General features: G+C 42.3%; 1 protein-coding gene across 1 annotated transcript; it reads right to left on the bottom strand.

Moving 5' to 3' along the window:
* Positions 1 to 312: 312 nt before the first annotated feature.
* On the bottom strand, positions 313 to 13,999 carry klf15 (Kruppel like factor 15). The gene is made up of 3 exons (XM_086108958.1): positions 13,791 to 13,999; positions 11,115 to 12,599; positions 313 to 3,104 (listed from the first exon to the last, which is right to left on the bottom strand). The coding sequence occupies exons 2-3, from the start codon at positions 12,503 to 12,505 to the stop codon at positions 2,936 to 2,938; spliced, it is 1,560 nt and encodes a 519-aa protein (XP_085965084.1). The 5' UTR covers positions 12,506 to 12,599; positions 13,791 to 13,999; the 3' UTR covers positions 313 to 2,935.
* Between the last annotated feature and the right edge of the window lie 5,784 nt (positions 14,000 to 19,783).

The following is a 19,783-nucleotide window of genomic DNA, read 5'->3' as shown; positions in this document are numbered from 1 at the left end:
ATTGTTTACCACTATTTACCACTTTGCTTGAAAGGTATTTCAGTCCTCATAACTGGGGGAAGATTTCTGAACCCCCCCCTCCAAATTATTTTTTCCTATCAAGCAAAAGAACAAGGCGAAATTTTAAAACTAGACATATCAGAGATTTTTTTTCTTCTTTAACATGCAAAGGTCTGCACAAGACCGGATGTTATAAATTAGCAGCAACAGGGCTAATCTGTAACCCTGTGTTGAATCGTCTCTTCCGTCCTGGACTTGAATTATTTTGGAAGATGTAAAAGGAAAGCAGAGTCAACAAAATTGCCACAAAAATATTAGAAATCATTTATTTCATTTGAAATATAAAATATTAAATCTGTCATGAAATCAAACTGTTGTTAAGTCGTGTGAATAATATATAGATTTGATTTCACCAGAGAAGATCCAAGTTTGTTTGGCATGCTCAAGAATGTGTCCATTGGCAAGTTATTTTATGACTTCTTTCACATCTGTGACAGGATAAATTAAAGGGACATGAAAGTTTTACGAAATGGCTCACTTCTAACAGAGCCAATTAATAATTCTGAACTGAAACACAGACACAAAAACCAGCACCCACTTTTGATTCGTTTGCCATAAATGACAAAAAAGTCAGACATTGAGACCAGATGAGGCAATGAAGGCATTGCTGAGATCTGAATCGAGATTGACTACAATACAACAACAACAACATGGCAATTCTCCAAATATTCAGGGAGGGCAGACAACCAAAAATGTTTTGCATGCCGCTGCAAATTATACAGTGTCATGATTTCAGCGGAAAGCATTATCCGTATACAATGTTTTTATTTTCATATTAATTTTAACCAGGAAACGTATTCAGAACTCAAAGGAATGTCGATGCGGCGTTTACTCTTCCATGTATGGAATAAGAAGCAGAAAAGAAGCAGCAGCGTGTCACCCGCAACATCTTCACTGACTAGCAAAGAGCTAAACTGCGGCGTCTTGGATCTGATGTTTGGGGACACCATCAATTTGAAGTTGAGACTGTGCCGAAACGGAACATGTTCAGATGTGACAGATTTCGGCACAGTCACACCTCTGGCGATCGAAAGATGAAGATAATGGAATAGCCATGCTCCGATATTGACCTCTTCTTATGAATACAACCAGTCGAAAGCTGTGACTGTTACATTGCCAAAAAAGGAACATATGCTAGCTACCTACAGTATGCTAGCTACCTCAGACTGTGTTTCTAAGATATCATTCAAAATCAACTGGTTTCTTGCTTTGAAGTGGACAACGGATTCGAGTTTCGGGAAAATAAGGGTGGGACTTGTATGCTGCCAAAATATAAAATGCTTGTCCCCAGATACCTTTGGGGGAAAGATATAATTGAAAATCATTATTAAAAATATGAAGTAAAGTGGTGGGAAGATGTTCCTAGTACGCTGCTGAAAACAAACACAAACAAACAACCTCTGAGGCTTGTCTGTACAATATCGTTGAACATCGTTAGGGTTCTCGCTTTGACTTTGACCTAGAATACCAGTTGTGACCAGTCGAGTGTTGAAATGTTGCACGTTTCCAAATGCGTGATACATGTAAAAAAGGTTGCAAATATGAAAAACTAAAACTAAGCAGTGCTCAATTGGGGCATTGAACTGATTTTGACCATTTCAATTTTCCGGATTATTTTGGCCTTGGCAACAACAGGAACCAGTAGCTTGGATGCAAAATTCATCGACCCACCACCTGCTTGAATCCACTTCAGCGGTTATATGGCACATTTGCAACATGCAGTTAGCTAGTAAGCTATACCTACACCCCCAAAAATACATCCTCATTGTCAGTGTGTGGAAACACCACGTGACAACGACCCGTGACAATGACCCGCGCAAACTCCGTGGGATATATTCTTGCCACCAGAGGCTTCGAGCATCTATATTTTGATGACTCGTGAAGTTATGTTTAAGCATAAGAAGGATACTGGAGGAAGTAGCTTCCATTTTCACAGGTCATAGTTCTCGTATTTGATTGACAGTTCACAGTTGAGTGGGGCGTGATTTCAGCGAATTCAGTGGTCCACAGCATTCGAGAGCGATGGCAAGAACATGATTTACTTCTTTGGAAGTTTTATTTTAATGTTATTTTGAACGAGTTTGAAGCCTCATTTTAAATACTTGGCCATTTTTTAATCATTTACATTTGTCGGGGCTGTTGCCAACACTCTTCTCTGTGGTGGGTCAATCCAGAAGACATTGACTTTTACTTAACAGGCAAAGGTTGTAGCGTATGTAGGGTTGCAGCTTTGACATAGACCAGCAATAACAGTTTGAATTGGTTCCAACAATGCCGGGAAGAGATTATTCCAAACCAATTGCTTGGTTGTTTTGACTTGAGCGTTAGAAGCTCAGTTATGAAGCACGGGCTAAAAGCTTGACTCAGATCAAATCCAGAGTAGTCCCTTTTCTTGGCAGGGGACTAATTAAACCAAGGCCACCATTATTCACATAGCACAACAATAAAATGTCCAGCACATTAAAATATAACAACTGTTTTGCTTGATCCTGTGTGGCAACATTTGGCTCCAAAAGGCATCAAAGAATCACTTCATTTTTTTCATACGACGCAACTTTTGTAGGCTCTTTGGACACAAAAATATAAAAAATACTCTGAATACCATAATGCTATTCCATTTTGATTAGTTCCAAAAGCAAGTGAGACAAAATAAAGTTGTCCTGTACAAGAAGCTTATTCCACTTGTGAAGTTTGTGTCAAGTAACATTTGTGTCTACCTATTACAGTCATTTCATTGCCACCCATTACATGATCACAGTACGTACGTCACATGCGCATTTGAACACGCAAGTCCAACCCCATGTCCTCCTCTGTCCTTCATCACATGCTCCCGCCCCTCGCTTAGTGTCAGTCTTTCAGAGCGGGGTCAAAGGGGTCAGTTTGCAGAGCGCCCTGTCCTGTTGCTTCGTGGAAAACGGTGGACTTTGAGGTGTTTTGACAGGTGATCGCTGCGGGCAAACTTCTTCTCGCAGACGATGCACTGATATGGTTTCACTCCGGAGTGGGAGCGCCGGTGTCGGGACAGCTCATCTGATCGGGAGAACCTGCCGGAATAAGATTTAGGACATCTTAGTGCATTTCTTTTCATGAGAATGACTAGATATTTTCGATAGTATTTCACCAGCCTCCTTTGGTGCACAATCTTTACCGTCATATCATATGTGCACATTTTCAGCATGATGTCTCTGATCCACTGGTGAAAGGACACTTTGTTCCTCTCCTCTTTCATCTATAACTGCTTCAGACAACAAAGTGTATGCAGAAAAGTGGTGAAGATTGCATGACTGTCTGTGCCCTATGTGTTGTGTTGTGTTATTTTTGTTATTTTGACTTCAAAATGGCGCCGCGAGAGTGGCTGCCTTTCCAGCAGCTCCTATATTTTGTTGTTCTACTTCTTCCTTTCATAACTTTGCTGCTGTGAATTGGGAATTTCTCCATTGCGAGACTAATAAAGGTTTTCTTATCTTATCTTTTCTTATTTTGTTGTTCTACTTCTTCCTTTCATAACTTTGCTGCTGTGAATCAGGAATTTCTCCATTGCGAGACTAATAAAGGTTTTCTTATTCTTATATCATATGGGAATTTCTCCATTGTGAGACTAATAAAGGTTTTCTTATCTTATATGTTGAGAATGAAACACAAAAACACAGGATGCAGTAAATCTAGGACCCGCTGCTTTAAATAATGCAGTGTTGCCCAACCTTGACAGTCATGCCTATGGGCAATTCTAGAGTGTTCAATTATACCATCCATCCATTTTCCGAACCGCTTGATCCTCACTAGGGTCGCGGGGGGGGGTGCTGGAGCCTATCCCAGCTGTCTTCGGGCAGTAGGCGGGGGACACCCTGAATCGGTTGCCAGCCAATCGCAGGGCACACAGAGACGAACAACCATCCACGCTCACATTCACACCTAGGGACAATTTAGAGCGTTCAATCAGCCTGCCATGCATGTTTTTGGAATGTGGGAGGAAACCGGAGTACCCGGAGAAAACCCACGCAGGCCCGGGGAGAACATGCAAACTCCACACAGGGAGGCCCGAGCTGGAATTGAACCCGGTACCTCTGCACTGTGAAGTCGACGTGCTAACCACTGGACTACCGGGCCGCCCCTGTTCAATTATACATTGTTGTATAATCGTGCATTCACAGAATGATAACTTCGTGGAATATGCCATAACAACAAATGTGCTTTTCTGGGGTAACCTAGTAACAGGTCAGCACAAACTGATTTTATGTGAAATCTCATCATTTCCTGCAGCACGTCTGATGACTTTTCATACCACATATAATGTGGTTAAGAACCACTGAAATATGCTCCAAGGTGTCAAATCACATAAAAGCACATTTTATGTGACAGTAATCTGAGCGTGATAATGATTCTATACATGTGAATTGACCTGCATCCTTTCTACGAAGCGGAGGAGGTGGCCCATATTTAGCTCCAACACGTGAGGGCTACAAATTCTCATCTATTCTTGGCCTGCCCGGTCTCTGGTCTCCATGGGCTTGCCACAGTGTGGATATCATAACAGGGGAGGTTTAAGTGGATGATAGAGGAGCGTCCGCACATTTCAGCACATGACGTTTGTGTGGGCTGCTCTGTATTAGTAAAGCTGTTAAGGTCAGATTAATCCCCAACATCCCCAACGCTTCTCCATTTTTCTCCCAGGGTGATAATTGGGAGTGATGTGAAGCGGCCACTCGAGGTTATTTGAAGCCATTTTCACCTTAGACATTAATTACATAACCAATGTGTTCATCATCTTAATAGCCCCGCAATAAAGAGTGCCTAGCTGGCGGACTTTATGACATGTAACAATTAAAAACGGAAATGCAATATAAAAAAAGCCAAACAATTTACAGGCCCAATGATTGCGGTTCTCTGGTATAATCTTACTTATGATACATCCGAGCTGACTTTATAGTTGTTGCTGATATGGGTTCATTTGACACTTTTAAAGCAAGAGTAGTAGTGAAAGTCAGTGGACTTGCTCGAGTTAAAACACAGTTTGGATTTTGACCAAATACGGGCCTGTAAAGTTGCGCGTAAAACCTCAGCTGTCAAGATTTCAGTTAATCAAAGGAAAGGATGAACTCTGGGTACGTTTGGCTTTCTACTGCCTGTTTTGTCAGCAGGGGTTGTTAAGAGAACAATGCTAGTCGAAGAAGAAAATAAACCAGTAACCTGACATCTCACTCGAGTTCTCACCATACGCAGAGTCATTTTTCAAGTCTTTTTTCCATCCATCCATCCATTTTCTGAACCGTTTTATCCTCGCGGGGTTGCGTGGCGTGCTGGAGCCTATCCCAGCTCTCTTCGGGCAGTAGGTGGGGGACACCCTGAACCGGTTGCCAGCCAATCGCAGGCCACAAAGAGACAAACAACCATCCATGCTCACACTCACACCTAGGGACAATATAGAGTGTTCCATTTACCTGCCATGCATGTTTTTGGAAAGTGGGAGGAAACCGGGGTACCCGGAGAAAACCCAAGCAGGCACGGGGAGAATATGCCAACTCCACACAGGGAGGCCGGAGCTGGAATTGAACCCGGTACCACTGCACTGTGAGGTCGACGTGCTAACCACTGGCTCACCGGGCTGCCCATAAATATGTAAATATAACTTTGTATATATATATATATATATATATATATATATTTTTTTTTTTTTTAAATCTCGGCGGCACCATCATGAGCAGTGAAAAATCCACAATATTTTACACACTTTTCCTTATACCCATTCAGGGACAGCGGTTACTCCAGTGGGCAGCTGATCATGTTACCAGGTTACAGGGTGCGTGAAAGGGTTAAAATAAGTATTAACATGCAGGTGATTGGAGCGCTGTAGTTCTGGTGGGTGATACCAAACAACTCAACCAACATGCTAGCAATCAGACCCATTGAAAAAAAACAATAACAAAAACAACCCCCTCCCAAAAAAAAAAAAACATCACCACTGAAAAGACAACAAACTAACTAGTGAAGCTTTCACAGTCGAAGCTAATCGAAAGCCAGTTATTGACCATCTGGTTTTGTGACCACAATCTGAAGTCATGCGCCGAAAATAACATTTCCTCCGCTACTGACACACCATTAGTGAACAGAGAAAGACTGACATAACGATGGGGAAAACCGAGTCATCCAAAGTCTGGGAATAAATGGTGAAACCACATATGAGCTAAACGTGCTTCAAGCTGGGCCATGCTTCAATCATAAAAAAACATACACCTTACATGACACTACAGTCGCTATTATATTCTTAACACTATACAGGATGTACCCTGCGACTGAGTGGCAAGTGCAACCAGTCCAGTCAGATAGGCCCCTGCTAGCAATGACACCGAACAGCCTAAGCACCATCGAAAATGGATATTCTCAACTCAACACATTTTGTGTGGACAGATCATATGACCATCTGTGTCCAATCCCTTGCTTTTTAACAGACCCACAACAGCTCGTGTGAAGTTTTGCCACCTCTACATTGCAAAAGTTCCAGCTGCGGCATACAAGGTCACAGAGTTCAAAACTGAGGGTGACTGGAGGGCACTTGAGCCCACATGCCCTTGGAGTGAGTGCAGCCCTTGCACATAGTATACATATCAGTTTGTGGGGAAACACATATGTACGGGCTGCGTGCTAGCTCAGGGCATGGATAAACACAGAGAACGGTGTGATGATCTTTGTATACACACACACACGCGCCAAAAAATGCCTTCATTGACAAAATCACAACAAATTTCAGTGCTACATACGAAGGTTATATTCAAAGATGGGCCACAGTGACAGATGCATCCCCGTGATTCATTAATAACACATATGCGTGCAAGGTACGGCTGCGGGTTGAAGGGACAGGTCAATTGGCCAGCTTCTGACATTGTATCATCGGTGAAAAAGATGAAAAAGAGAGTTTAAATGAGCTTCTCTGATTAAGTTGTTTTAATGTTATAATGGCACGTGGCATTCCTCAGGGCTCCGTCTTTGTCCAGTTGCGTTCACTGTATACTGTATTTCTTGCCCCCCTTGACACACCATTCCCCATTTTAGTCACACAAGTGACAAACTGACGGTGTGCTGTTTAGCACCGATTTTAATGGCACTGGATTCTTTACAAAATTGCCTCCATGTAATTAAAGGCTGGATGTCCTCCAACTTCCGAATACCGACACTGACAAGAACAAAGTCTGATACCTGCTACAAAACGATATTTCAGCTTACATTGCCACTCCTCATCTTGAATTAATGATGAATGCCAAACTACAAAGGACTAACCTATTTTTCGATCTGAACTTCAGCAAACATTTTGACAGACTAAGTCACAGGTGTGAAACTCAAGGCCCGGGGGCCAGATCTGGCCTGCCACATCATTTTATGTGGCCAGTGAAAGCAGCTCAAATATGATCGTTTCTAAAATGTCTACCAACATTTTTAATTCTCATACGTAATAAATAAGAGATACATTCTCAGCACTTTTTGTTATCAAACCCCTCATGAGAGGAAATTCAACAATAGTTGAATCAAGAGTTATTCTTGACTTCTTTATATGGTTAGAGTCTCTTAGACTCTAAGTGATACCCGTTATTCCATCTAAGATTTTTTTTTAAACATCCAACGACCAATCATTTCTCCTGATTATTGTAACTCACCAGCTGCCTTCTTAAAACAAATGGGGACTTGTGGTTCTCGCTTGACATTTCGGAACAGACTCCCCCACATATATATTTCAAACACATCTGTAAGGACAAGCGGATTAAAAAAGTGATTGCCGTGAAAAACCTTGTGCCTTATCTTTTTCAAATGTTCTGTAGCAATAAGCTATTATAGTGGCAGTCAACCCTGAAACTAAAATGTGCACATCCTTGTTGATAAAAACATGACAGAGCACAAATTGCCTGATTGACAACATTCTTCTCAAATGAAAAATTGATTACATCCATCCCTGGTTTGTAAGCCGCATGCGTACACCTCTTGAGAATTTGTCTTTCAACAAAGTTTGCAGGTCACGCACAATAGGTTTCACGTGGATCACCGTCATGTCAACAAAGTCGTTCTTGTTCTCCGGTTTGCATTGATCTAAAGGTGTCACAATCTAAAGATAAATCAGACGCTTGTGGCCGCCCGGCAACAGCGCCGCCCTTTGCTGTGACAAAGAATGCATCAGCTGACAAGCCTCCGATCGGGTGACGGCATGTCAAACGCATGTGCGGACGTGCATGTTATGACAGTCAACTGTTTAGGTTTGAGAATGGCCATCAAACAGCGACCTCAAAGGTCGGAGCGGAACGCATTTGCAGTTATGTGCACCCTGCATGTGCTTAGCATTTACGCGGGACTGGTCCTCCACTACCACACCTTTGCCAAATTATAACATCCACAAAGCATGAAGCAATAAAATGAAAACTATTTGGCAGGGAGAAAATATGACTCTCTGCGAGTTATATGCAGGAGCCCCAGCCAATGAAATACGACTCTTCCCGACTCCTCACACACGGATCTATTCTGAAGTCACTCTTACGAGGACGTCCCAGTTCACCTCTAGCTCCTGGCAAGAAGTGAGGAGCAGGAAGGGAGGACTATATATTACTTTGTCACGCTGATGTCATATCGAGGCTCTAAAAGCGTCGTTGTTGGCAGGACAAGCGCAATTAATTGAATGAGAACAATACTAAACTGAAAGTTAGTACGCCTCCAAGAGCATGCATGAAACTGATCCTACATTTAAAATGGTGGAAAGGAACCTCTGAAGTTGAACAACCCCAATTTGGACGATCAAATAACATTTTAGTGAAAAGCTTGCAAAGGTTGTTTTGTGATTTTTCACACTTGAACTTCAATCGTTTTTTTTTTTTTTTTAAATGAAAGTCAACACTGTTGACCTCCAAAACCTTTGAGCATGTTGAAGGATTTCAGTCCCAATAGTGACAGTTGTTCTTTTTTTTTCAGTTGTATGACAGTTTAGAACATAGCGGTTTTCCTTCAACGTTGCCTTTACGGTTTATGCTTTTATAATGATTGTTTCGATTGCCATATAACCCCCCCACCCCCCCCAGAAATATGAATGACATTGATAACCAAATTGGACCAGCGTCTCAGAACAAATTGTTTCCGACCTTAAACGTGCCACTGTAAAATCGAGGACTAATACAATTATGTAACAGCCTCCTGCTTGCATATCACCGTCAGAGACACGAAGAGGACGGCGATTTACCATACAGCCAAATAATGTTCCTTCTGTGCATGCACCACTCATGTGAATGTTCCAAGTGGAAAAGTTTACATTGCGTTTATGCATGTGTTTGGGCCCCTTGAGACCTCATAAGACCTCATGTGTTTGCTCCAACCCTATGTTACATAACATATTTCACATGCAGCAACTACCATAGTCAACATCGTCATCAGGGAGAAAACATTTTAGGTAGTTGAAACTGCTTGATACTTAAAATAGGGCAAATTTATTGCTACAAATGCATGACACTGCTGAGCAATTAAGTGTATCGAGAGGAAGCACACCGATGACCTTTTCGTTGTCTTAATTGCAAACCTTGTGCATCCTGGCTCACTGGAACATTTATGTGTACGTCACGAGCTAAAAACTTTGAACTTGATTCCGTAATAAGTGGGCATCTGTGTGTATGGGAAGTGTTCACAGACGGCGAGCAAACAAGTGCGATCGCTAGCAGGGTCAAAGTCTGCATTCGGTCAACTTCAAAAGAAACTCTAATCTAATCTGAAATTTTACTGTGGTACAAAAACACACAGATAGTGGCGACCACGAGCCAGCAGTCGCTTTGCGCAAACCAACACAAATCATGTTTGACAATGGGCTTTTCCCTCCTATCCACGGTCAACATTTAGTCTCCTGAATCGGCATATGCTGTTCCAATGTAAAGACTTTCTGCTGCTTGTCAAACAATAACATGATTCCGAGTCGTCTAATCTTCTTTATTAAGAGTCTTTGCGTGTAAATTGTCTGGTGCGAAAACTGTGCAAAGCCAAATCACGAGTGACTTACTGCAGTGAGGCTTGACGGGACAAGCCTCAAGTAACAACAACAACAACAACAACAAAACTATACTAATTATTATGATGATTATTGTGTGCAATGGCAGAGTGATTTTGAATTAAGAGTGAAATGGTGGTAATGGTATTCAAATATGACATCACCACAACATGTAAAGCACGTTGTTATTCTTTAGATCAAGGATGTCAAATTCGTTTTTGTCGTTTTGCGTCTTCCCTCGGAGGGCCGATATGACACAACAAATTAATGCATTACTATCTTTGAAATCAGTCCAGTCAACTTTCATAGTTTATCCAATTATATTTCAAGTGTGTCAACTATAATAGTTTATCCAATTATAGTTCAAGTGAGTGTTAAGGGGGTAACAAAATGATTGCAAAACGTTATTAACATTATTTATTACACACGACAATTTGACATTTGCGTACAGAGTTTAGCAAGGATCAGTGCAAGTTGACACACATGATTTGCGTATGCGGGCCACATAAAATGATGTGGTGGGCCAGATCTGGCCCTCGGGCCTCGAGTTTGACACCTGTGCTTCAGTTGTATAGTCCTAAACTTATTTCATTACTTGCAAAACAGTGACATACAGTTGGTTAAAAAGTGAGATTTATGAGGAGGCGAATTTGTGACACAAATCACCTTGTTAAAACTCAACTTCATAATTATTTTCGTGTATATTGTTTTCAAAGTCTTAGGGCCCTATTTTCATTGACAGGCACTCATGTGCTCTGCATAAAGTAAACTTCATTTTCATGCCAGGGTAAGTCTAGTTTAAAGAGTTTGGGAGTGTAGGTGTTCCGGCACATGGAGCCATTCCATACAAAAGTTATCCTCATTCATGTTGTATTACTAAACCTTTAAGTGTCGAACGTTTTTATATTGTAAACACCAGTTTGGCATCATATCTCGATCTCTATTCTTCATCGTTGACGAATCGTTAGCCTACCAAAGTACCTTGAAGACCAGAAATTAACCTAGCGTGCCACTATTTGGGACCCGATGTGAATAATAACATGATTTTCCTCACCTCCATCCACAACCGGGCCATGTGCACGCAAAAGGCTTTTCTCCAGTGTGCCTCCTCAGATGCGCTTTAAGGTGGCTGCTTTTGGTGTACATCTTATTACAGCCCGGAAAAGAGCACTTGTGCATTTTAATAAGGTCTGCCACTGCACTCTTCTGGTACCTCTGACCTCCAGCGAGGACCCCTGCGGTTGAGCCGCTACCTAACCCGCTTTCTCCGAGCCCGGTGGGTTTGGCCGCTATGGGCACTGGTGCGATCCGAACAAATTTGGAGGAATTTTTGTTTGCAAATGCAATGTTTGCTGGGGAGAGCAGCTGAGGCACCAAGGCAAAGGTTTGGCCCTGGATGTTGACCAGGAGCTGGGCAATCTTGATATCCGATGGACCCTGCGTCGGTTGAGATTTCTGCAAATGAGTTTCTTGCATTTGAGCATCGGAGACGGTGCAGGCATGAGGCTCTTGTTTGATCTGGACGGGCTGGATTTGTAAGATAACCGGCACGTTGGAAGCGGCACCGGTGTTTTCTCCTGAGGCTGATGGTGATCCACAGTCTTCCTGTTTGATTCCATCGACTTCACTGTAACCGGAGCTCAAATTTATCGAGCTCACATCGACTGTTGATGTATTTAGTGTTTGTTTGTTCTCTCTGTGGGAGGACGGCGGAGAATGGGCCACGGGTACAGTCTGATCTGAGTTCTGCGAGACCTCTCGGGGTATCGTTTTGGCCCTTTCGGCCTCAGAGAACTCTGGCGTCGGCGACATTGCCTCATCGCTTCCCTCGTCTTCCTTCGCCATCGCAACCACCATGTTCTCTTCCAAGAACTCTTCAATCTCTTCCAGAGTGGGCTGAAAGAGGAGCGCCGCAGGATCCTGTAGCTCATCCAGGAAAATCGGGAACTCGCAATAGTTCTCTTTGGCTTGGTGCTGGAGCAGACCCAACCGCTGGTCCCTCTTTGACTCCCAAGCGAGGCCCATGGGCAAAAGTGGGGTGGTGGAAGATGAAGAAGGTGGGGAGGAGAGCAAGGTGCTGTTGGAGCTTATCGAGTTGTTCATTCCCTGTGTGAGAAGGAGGTCCAGCAGGCTGTCTTGACTCTCGCCTCCAGAAGAGCTTCTGCTCTCATAGCTGGAGCTCGCGTGGGCGTGGGATTTGGGCGACAAGGCATCTGGGCTGGAGCAGAGCGACGATCGAGGGCTTGAGGAGATGCTGAGGTCGTCCTCAGAGAGCCCCGGTGAAGAGGACACCCCTTGGTAAGGCTGGTAGACGCAGGCGTCGGTCACCATGATGCCTCGGGACAGCCCTTCGCTGGCATCGCAACGGAGGCTGTCGTGATCACACTGCGATAAGCTAGTACAGTACAGGAAGGTCTCTTCACCAAGCGGTAAGTGATCCACCATTCCTGTGAGGATGAATGGCAGCTGGACTCTGCTCTGCACTCAAGATCAAGTTTGGAGACTTGGCTAAATATTAATGAAAATGTATTTCATCCTCCTGTGGAAGACAAAACAACGGGAATAATCAGTGACAGCAAGAAAATCCTCCTTGAAAACAGATTTATAAGAAAACATGTCGCCATCGATGAAAAAGTTGAATTGGAGTTACTTTCAATGATCCTTTGGCACTAATTCTAACGGACTGAATGTAGCATCGCTCTCTTTGGCAACTTCAACTTTGAGGTTAATGTTCTACAAGGGTCCTCCTGCAAGTGTCACAAAAATGTGGAATCCAGCGGACCGAGAGACTGAACATGTTTGGCCTCTCGGCGCGTTGCCTGTATGAAAGGAGTTCAGTGTGTGTATGTGTATAGCAGCTGGGGTGGCGTACACTGACCATGTGGAATCAGACGTTCCCATTTCCCAGCTGCTATGAGTGAGGTAGCCACATGTCTTCAGGGGTGGAAAAAAAAGAAGTGGCTACAGAAGAGATGGCATCTATTTTATCTTTGCTCAATTTTCATGGCATTAATCTGAAGTAAATTGCAAATAGACATGATTTTCATTGTTGCTTAACATTCCAGTGCCCTTTAAATAGAAGCATGACGGTTTTATGATGGCTACAATAAAAAGTTGCCAATCTAGGGCGAGTTGAACTAAGCAGGAATGCGCGCCATCTAGTGTCCGCTGAGCAAATCACGTTTTCCAAAGGAAAATAAATGAGTGTTCTTAAAATGTGGGGTTGAGCGTTTAACAATGATCACGGAGAGTATATTAGGAATTCTAACCATATTTGCATTACTCGGCTGTTATACTTCGTGACAGATACCCTTATTTACTTTATAAAAGAAGGTAAACTTTGACTTTTTATTCTGTTAATTGGGAAAAAGTATACGAATGTTTTGTTCGAGATCGAGTCCAAAAAGAAAAGAAATGAAAACAACACGAATTGACGATGTATGCATGCAGTTTAGCAGAGTGTGGAGTAATTTGCCCGATAGTAACCTCTGCCTTGCCGAAGCTGGATTGAAACTGCAGATATGCATGGCACAAAAACAAAAACAGTGCAGCCCGGGCCCGCCTTATGACATTTTCACGCGGTGACGTCAAAGACCCTCGCTGCGTTCGTCAAGTTGTGTTTCGTCTTAGTGTATTTCTTCAAGTGTGCGTGGCACACGCTGCGCCAAACCAATATCTCTCGTACACGATGCACTGCACGATGAGTGAATATGCGAGTGGATTCTCTCACCTGTGCGTGTGAAGGACACGATTTGAATTCTCCTGAATTCAACGCGCTCTCCTCTTCCGAATCTTCCTACGTGCGTAATGGAGACATCAATCCGCGGGTGTCTGCATGGTGCGTTACCCTCAACGCGCTCTCTCTCTCTCTCTCTCCTTCTCTCACAAACACACACACAAATGTACACGCATGCACACAAATGCTTACGATCGCTCTCTCTCGCTTTCCCATTGGGCAGTGCAGTTTAGTCACATGATCTCTTCTGGCAGTGTTGTGGGTTTGGCTTGTGAGGGCTCGCCTGCTCCGTGCGTCGTCATTGGTTATTTTGCTTGTAAAAAGGAGGCCGGCGTGAGGGAATGGCGTCAATGGAGAAAGTGGCTGAGGCTTGGTCATGTGCAGAACACAAACATGAACCTGACACTTTCTGTTGTTGTTTTGATCCCATTTGTATTAAAAACAAAACAAAAAAACCCAAAACAAAACCCTAAAAGAAACACAAACACTTTTTTCTGTACAATGACTTGATCACAATTCCCATTTGGGTCCAGATGACATAAATGAAGGGAATTTAAAGTATTTGGCTGAAATACATCTTGGAAAAGTTGCCTATGGCAAAGGAGGACTGAAAATGACGTTGTAATATTGACAGGGACTAGAAATGCATTTTGGAATTAGGCTACTGTGACTTTCCCAGCGGTGGATGACATAGTTAGAAATTCAGTCCTTTCACACATGGTATACAGAAGATGAATACCTGGGCAGCGGACTTGTATCGGGTCATTTGGTACCGGGCCACGCAGAAAGACTAAAGAACTTATATTACTTCCGTTTTATTTATTTCGGAATCTGGTTGCTGTTTTGTTTTGAAAAATGACCGGATTCTCTGTTACATCTGTCTACAGTGTGTGACTCTTGACGTAGGTCAAGGCGCGCTTCTCGGTCAAGTGATTGGTTACCGCTGAAATGAAACCCAGGAGCTAGCAAAATTAGTAAAAAAAAACGTATTTGGAAAGTTTCTTTGGGAAGGGGAAAAGACCCAGCCAGGAGACAGAAGAGGAGCCTATGACTTTCAAGAAAAAGAAAACTACATTTAATAGACAGTATCAGGAATCCTACTTAAAATATGGATTTATCTCAACGCGAGATTCCCACGCACCAAGCCCACTCTGCATAATATGCGGCAATAGTGAGTCATATTTTTCATGCACTTTGTATTTGCGGTGTATCTTATTTTGAAGGCACGTTTAAACTTTTTTTTTCCCAATCAACAGTCTAACCACAGATTTTCCTCTGACCTTATCAATGTTATTCTGCATGAAAAAAAAATTACAATTCACAGTTACAGTTTTAGCAGAAGATTGGAAGCTGTTGCAGCTCTTGGGAGCATTAAAACTGAGGGCCAAAACCCCCCCCAAAACAAAACAATGCGAATGCCCAGCATTAGCAGGACATAGTCGAAGCCCCAAGATCACACTAAGTAGCATAGACGCGAGTTAGCGATTCACCAGACGAGTGAGTTTGTTTCCATGTTGCCTCACGACATCAGTCATAAAACTTTTGCTTCAACTGCAAATGAGCAGACCTCATCAAAACACCTGAGGTAACGTCACTGGCTTCTACTGAGTTGAAATTGCTGTCACAATTTAAACGATGTGAGCGGTGAGCTTGGATGTTTTTTGGTTTAGCCTGAGTCACATGTATGCTCACGCTGGCACACTGAGAAGCTCTGTTTGACGAGCAGATGCTGCGGTTTGTAGACATTTCAACTACTGCTGCAACCGTGTCCCCAGGGCTCCTATCAGTGGTGGGAAGTCATGTACGAATACTTTGTTACTGTACTGTGAAGTCGAGTTTTCAGATATCTGTAGACGTTACTCGAGGATTCATTTTTCTGTCCACTTTTTACTTATACTCAATATATTCCCCATCAATGACCTTATTGATGTTGTTGGCTCCTGGAATGAGTCAATTTGAATATGTTATGACTTGTGCAAACCTGAAAAAAATCAAACAAAAACAGCATCTGGCATTCAAACATGTACCATCTGATCTGAAAAACACTTTTGGGAAAGACATTTTTCCCCAGTTGTTATCATTAGCTAATTTAGAGTTTTTTTGTTAGTCAGTTGGGCGGCCCGGTGGTCCAGTGGTTAGCGCGTCGACCTCACAGTGCAGAGGTACCGGGTTTCGAATGTTAGGTTGCAGGGTGCATTGAAAGGGTTAAATGACAGAAACTTGTGTTTGCTGCATTACTTCATTTTGTTATGCCAAGTTATCAAAATGCATCCTGAAACCTGATAACATGATAAGCTGTGCACTGTAGTCACCGCTGTCCCTGAAAGGGTTAGTAATAGTAAAATAAATAAATAAATAAATAAAATCAATTACTCAAGTATATTTCAGAGAATGTGCTTTTACTATACTCCATTAATGAGTGCAAGTACCTTTGCCACTTCTGGCTACTGTTCTAAATGCTGCACTGTAACTGTTTGTGCTGCTGCTATGACAGCAAATTTCTATCGGGACACATGGTCGATTTCCAAATGCACCGGACCATGAGACAGTTTCCATATTTCCAATCATTTATTGGCGAATGGAGCTCAAATGAAGGTGTCCCAGGGTTTAACATTTGCCATCAGCAAATAGAGATGATTAGCTTTTCCACTCCAAGATAGACTCCCGCGGCTTTCCCTTCCATTTACTTGAAGCGAGTTTTTTGGAAGGGTGCTCAGTGTCTCCTTTATATTTTGCCATGACTCCACTGCTGTTGGTGTAATTGGTCATACTTGTCCCCCGAATAAAAAAGCGCCACCATGTCTAAGGCAACTTGGCCAATGACAACATTTGAGTTTCAAATGAGTGTTTGTAATTACTGCTGCAAATCAGATGATCATGGCTCATTTCTTCTTGGAGAAGAAGCTGTAGAAGGAGGCTTTTAGCCAAAGGTCGCAAAATGAAGTGGGTGTTCGTTAGACCTGAAGTCAACATTTGGTGATAACTTTGTAAGGTTAGGTTGTTCATACTGTTAGAGGGACTGTATTGAAAAAATGTCAATGTTCAGAATTGATAAAAAAACACAATTAGTTTCAAGAATATGCAAAAAAATATGTGTCACATCAGCGTATTTTAAAAAAAAATGTAATTGTAGGTGAAGTAAGCGCTAGTTACTGTATATACAGGAGGCCGCCGTGTTTCGCTCCCATCTTTCAGCTACGGATGCCCGAAGGAGACAAATTTCGCAACAGTAGGTCGACAAAATCAGGACGGACAGAGTCACTTGAAGGAATGCTAGAAATAGTTTCTTCTGACATTTTGCTTGCACCTCTGCTGAAGAAATTGATGGTTGATTTTATGTTGTTGAACTGCACATACTGATTATCTGTTATCTAAATGACTTTTTATCCATTTACAGTATATGCCATATCGTTCTAATTTATTCAATGATCTACTGTGATCTACGGTATCAAAATCTTTTTTTAGGTCTAGAAAAATCCCAACAGTAAATTCCTTTTTTTTTTTTTTTTTTGTCTCTACTCGTGGCTATTGCTTCCACAAACTCCACTCGTGCCAGTGAGGACTATCTTTGTCGAAAAGAAGTTCCTCTATTCACTTCAAAAAGGTTTTCTAGGCACCACAATGTCGTCAAAGTATATACTTCTTAGACCAGGTCACAGAAACAGCAAATAGGTGAGTTAGATGGTAGTATTGTTTTATAGTGCGTAACGAAGGAGAGGTCTGCCTCACTAAAAGAAATTGCAAAAGTTCACAATATTTCCAATACCACAACGCGAATGACAAACACACTCCGACTTATGTATTTATTTTCAATTTTTTTTTAAGTCGCAAGAGGACATTGGTCAACCTAGTTTGCACATCTGAATCTTGCTCTATGAATATACTTTGTACAATTTGATGGGGCTCAAAATTTTGTTTTTCTCGGAGGGTGTCTTCTATTGGGTAGCATTCCTGTTGACAGCTGCTTACAGATTCTGAATACAGATTTCTTTCTGGATCCAATTGGATGGAGGATTTGTACTTAATGAAGCGTCCAAGTCAGTGCATATTACGTACTTACTTAGTAATGTAGTGCCAAGAGATAAACAGAGGTTCTTGGTCCTGCCCAACAAATGAATAGGAACCAGATGGTGTGTTCACACTCGCAAATACCGACAAATAGGCATATTATGTAAGGCCCACATGGACTTAATGAATTAAAGTGATTTATCCCCTACGGCGGTGCTCGCAACCTGCCAAAAGTTAAGGGGGGAAAAATGTGGGCATCTTAGGTGCATTTCTGTCAAGACGAAAATATTCATGAACGCAAAAGAATTGGAACAGATAAGTGCTGTGATTCGGGATAGTGGTAAAGTATGTGTGCAATTTTTGAACATAAAAATGAAATACTAATAATCCATTAGAGCATGATAAATATCAAACTCAAGGCCCGGGGGCCAGATCTGGCCCGCCATGTCATTTTGTGTGGCCCACGAGAGCAAATCAAGCATGTCAATTTTCCATGATCTACAACATCTATCGAGTACGACCAACCTCAAGAAGGAGATGTCGACTTGACAGCGCTTGATGAAAACATGCCAATGACCTAGCTGCCTCAAACACATGAAGGAATCAATGTAAAAATATAACCAGTGTAATGTTTGGGTTTTTCTTTGTGTGGTATTATATTATTACCCACTGCATGGCATGCTGTATGTTGTTCACCTGGCATCAACGAGACATTTTTTTTATAGTATTGATCAATGGCCTATATCTGCGACGCAAGATAATAAGAATGAGCACAGCACAGTGATAACCGCAGGAATACATTTGGACAATAATTAACCCCGACAAACATTGCCAGGGCCTGTTGCCATGCTCGTAAACAGCCGCAATGTATCCTGCGAGACGCTTTCAGAATGTAACGGATGAAAACACACTCAGAGGGTAGGGGCCTGGTTGGGAAAGCGGTTCAATTAGATTTTAATCGATAGTTCAACCCGTTGACAAGATTATATAAGTTATTATTATTAATTTCTTCTGCAACATCTTCCCAAGTGGAAGCAAATATATCAGTCAGTGAATGGAGGTTGTTTTTTTTCTAACCCATTAAATTTTTTCCAAAATATACAAAACAATTGGCAAAAAAATATCATATTACAAATGTTTGAATGCGACAGCTCTGCAGTTGCAGCATATGTTCAGCCTTCGTTTGCACGAGTTGAGGTGCGAATGATTCAGCCTTTTCCACAAACAAGCAAACTTTGTTGTCCATGTGTTGTTCTGACCCTGAGTTGGCAGCAGAATTCAAAATATGAGCAGGTCAGTCGCAGTCCATGCAGCAACCAAAAGAGGACGGCGGATTTATGGCTCTGGACTTAAAAAAGTGCAATACACCATGACGCACAAAACCACCATGCATGACTGGCAGTACACATACAGCTATTATATAACAAGCATTCTGCAAATATTGACAAAACCATACCACAGTGGATATAGTTTTGGATATGGTATGGACAATATGGATATATTGTCCCACGTTTCCTCACATTGAAGCACGGGCAGACTAACCAAAAATAATACTCAAGTGAGAGTACTGTTACTTAAGATTTCAAAGCGAGTAATTGCTTCTCCTGACAGCGACTCACACTTCATTGTTTCTCCCAAGATTCTCATAAATCACACCGATGAAATAGTGTCCAATATCACTTTGTTACATTGGACTGGTGAAATGGAGCAACGTGAGAGTGCTTGAGGTGGACTTCTCTCCGATGAGCCAAATAACGAGCAAAAGATAGCTCAACTAAAAGTAGCACACAGAACGTTTTTGCAGAGGCCGAGGCTTTTACTGATGCTAATTTGTGCAAACGCTGAGCTCAGCTTACCTTGTGGCTTCAACAGGAAAGTGCTTCCGTGTCGTCTGGTGACTGTCCCTCGACATTGGCATACTGTTGCCCAGTCATGGGAGGAGAAACTTGATTTTATATGACACCGTTTTATTTTAGCCC

Source organism: Hippocampus guttulatus, chromosome 1, assembly GCF_054856545.1.
Source record: "Hippocampus guttulatus isolate MCC_2025c chromosome 1, RoL_Hgut_1.0, whole genome shotgun sequence".
NCBI classification, from domain to species: Eukaryota; Metazoa; Chordata; class Actinopteri; order Syngnathiformes; family Syngnathidae; genus Hippocampus; species Hippocampus guttulatus.
The sequence above is the reverse complement of the archived record's forward strand: the minus strand, read 5'-3'. Positions and strand labels throughout refer to the sequence as shown.

Excerpts from the sequence above, each read along its gene's own strand:
- klf15 (XM_086108958.1), bottom strand. The coding sequence starts at position 12,505 with ATGGTGGATCACTTACCGCTTGGTGAAGAGACCTTCCTGTACTGTACT. Across the intron at positions 3,105-11,114 it reads TGGCCCGGTTGTGGATGGAG|GTTCTCCCGATCAGATGAGC; the intron begins GTGAGGAAAATC and ends TTATTCCGGCAG.